General features: G+C 47.7%; 1 protein-coding gene across 1 annotated transcript in view; it reads left to right on the top strand.

Moving 5' to 3' along the window:
• The window catches only part of LOC134455303 (roundabout homolog 2-like), a 150,041-nt gene that overhangs the window by 147,179 nt on the left and 362 nt on the right, over nucleotides 1–2,500 (top strand). Inside the window, exon 22 of the mRNA XM_063206325.1 lies at nucleotides 837–1,259. Coding sequence (XP_063062395.1) covers nucleotides 837–1,259 — 423 coding nt within the window. The remainder of the gene's footprint in view (nucleotides 1–836; nucleotides 1,260–2,500) is intronic.

The raw sequence follows: 2,500 nt of genomic DNA, 5'->3' as shown, positions 1-2,500 counted from the left end.
CTCTGCCTTTAATGCTGGGCTCTACATTAACTTTTTTCTACACCAGCCAAAATGGCTCATAGATGTTAACCTTAGTAGCCAAACACACACTTTTTTGTGTTATCCTTTTGACGTGTTGTACAATGTTTTCAATACATATTTATTGACTTATTTATTTGTATGCCATTTTAATGCTTTGTACAATACCAATAAACAAAATCAATCAATCACTCACAACAATGGGTTAAAATGGTTAGTAAGTTCAGTTTTCTACCAGCCAAATTTCGCCAGCATTTGCGGGTGTCAATTTAGAGCCCTGCGTCTGTGTGAGTGAAAGCCCAACTGGGAAACTCCAACTCCCATTGTCATCGTGACACAGCCCTCAACAGCACACAAGTGCACACTGCACTCAACGAAATTTTATTCATGCTTCACCCATGCAAGGGGGCCCGAAGGGAGCAGTACCATGGACGGTACCATGCTCAGGGTCCCTTAGTCATGGAGGAGGATGGGGGAGAGCACTAGTTAATTACCCCCCCACCAACCTGGCGGGTCGGGAGTCAAACTGGTAACCTTTGGGCTACAAGTCTGATGTCCTAACCGATTACCCAAGACTGCCTCTGTGTGCAGCCGTGGCCTAGTGGTTAGAGAGTTGGTCTTTCAATCTGGGGGTTACAGGTTAGAATCCAACCTGACCTCTCCCTACATCTCCATCCATGGCTGAAGTGCCCTTGAGCAAGGCACCTAACCCCACATTGCTCCAGGGACTGTAACCAATACCCTGACAAATAATAACTGTAAGTCAGCGTCAGCTAAGTGCGATGTAACGTAATGTAATGTAATGTAATGTGTTGCAGCCGTGGGCATCTCTAAGTACCTGAGCCACTCGGAGAAGTTCAGCCCGTCCTCCGGCGACGGCCCCATCTACAGCACCATCAACCCCCACCATCGCCATGACGACCGAGAAGGCGACGAGGAGGAGGAGGAAGATCTGCCCGACTACACTTCCCAATACTCCCAGTACTCCCAGCGCTCCAAGTGCTCCCAGAAGTCCAGGTCGCAGTATTCCCATCACTCCAGCCCCGCTCCCCCTCCGCGTCGCCATCCCGCTCCTGCTGGTGGTGGTGGTGGTGTCCATGCGGGGGCGCTGCTGTCCAAGGCGGATCTCTACAGCCTGGAGAGGGACCTGTGCTCCTGGAGCCTTCAGTCCGGCCACAGCACCGGCACCGGCACCGGCACCGGCACGGCCGAGTATGCCAAAGTGCACACCGGGAATCACGGTATGAAAGACTCAAGTACTTTGTACACTGATAAACACACAGACACAAATGCACACGTGAATGCACACACTCAAGCACACATGCACGATGTAGGAATAATAGAAATATAATAGGAATATAGTCAGGTAACATGTAAGCTTTGGCATAGGGCATACACTAGGTAACATGTAAGCTTTGGCATAGGGCATACACTAACAGAAAAAGGTCAAACAAGGTCATGCAGAAGGAACTGCAGGATACAGCTAAAATACAGAAGGTTATGCAGAGGGCACTGCAGGGTACAGATAAAATACAGAACAGTTGAGCAACTAATAGATCATCTTAGACCGATACCAGACATCATGTAGGAACTTCCCTAAACACCGTTGGGTACCAGCAGATGTCTGGGCCTGAATAACCACAATACATCCTGACCGCACTTCCAGATCATATTTCGCAAAACTGTCAAGTAAGGTTAGGTGACCTCAAGATAGGGCTGAAGGACAGGTTAAAGGGAACCAATCATAAACAAGGGGACACTTAGGATTAACCAATTAGAATGTGGGGGACACTTTCCTTAAAACCAGCTTGCAGACAATCGGAGAGCCAGAACGCGCCTTCTCCAAATACTGTCTTGTATTGTATTTGATTTGGGTAACTCAGTAAACTCTTGAACATTTGACCAAACTCTGTCTCTGCGTCAACTTCCATCCACCTTGCCGAACACCTACATTCTTACAACACACGCAGCAGAGTATGCCAAGGTACACACAGGGAGCAATATTGGATGACATGGAAGACATACATGACACACATGTTTACACACACACACACACACACACGGATGGATATACAAATACACAACATGACAGAATACGCTTACAATAAGTACACACACACACACACACATGCACGCACACACACGCACACACACAGCACGGCCGAGTATGCCAAAGTGCACACCGGGAATGGTATGGAAGACTCAAATACAGTGCACAGATACAGACATAACGCACACACACACACACACACACACACACACACACACACACACACACACACACACACACACACACACACACACACACACACACACACACACACACACACACACACACGGGGACACACACCCACATACACATATCCTGGAAATGGTAGAGTCAGCGGAATATGACAAACTACTGTAAGAATATACAGGAAAGAGCAAAACTTACAAATACACACACAAATCCCAGAACAGTATGGAAACTGCAGCATCATAC

The sequence above is a fragment of the Engraulis encrasicolus genome, chromosome 9 (genome assembly GCF_034702125.1).
Source record: "Engraulis encrasicolus isolate BLACKSEA-1 chromosome 9, IST_EnEncr_1.0, whole genome shotgun sequence".
Classification (NCBI taxonomy): domain Eukaryota; kingdom Metazoa; phylum Chordata; class Actinopteri; order Clupeiformes; family Engraulidae; genus Engraulis; species Engraulis encrasicolus.
Note: the sequence above shows the minus strand (reverse complement) of the source record. Positions and strands in the feature narration are given on the sequence as shown.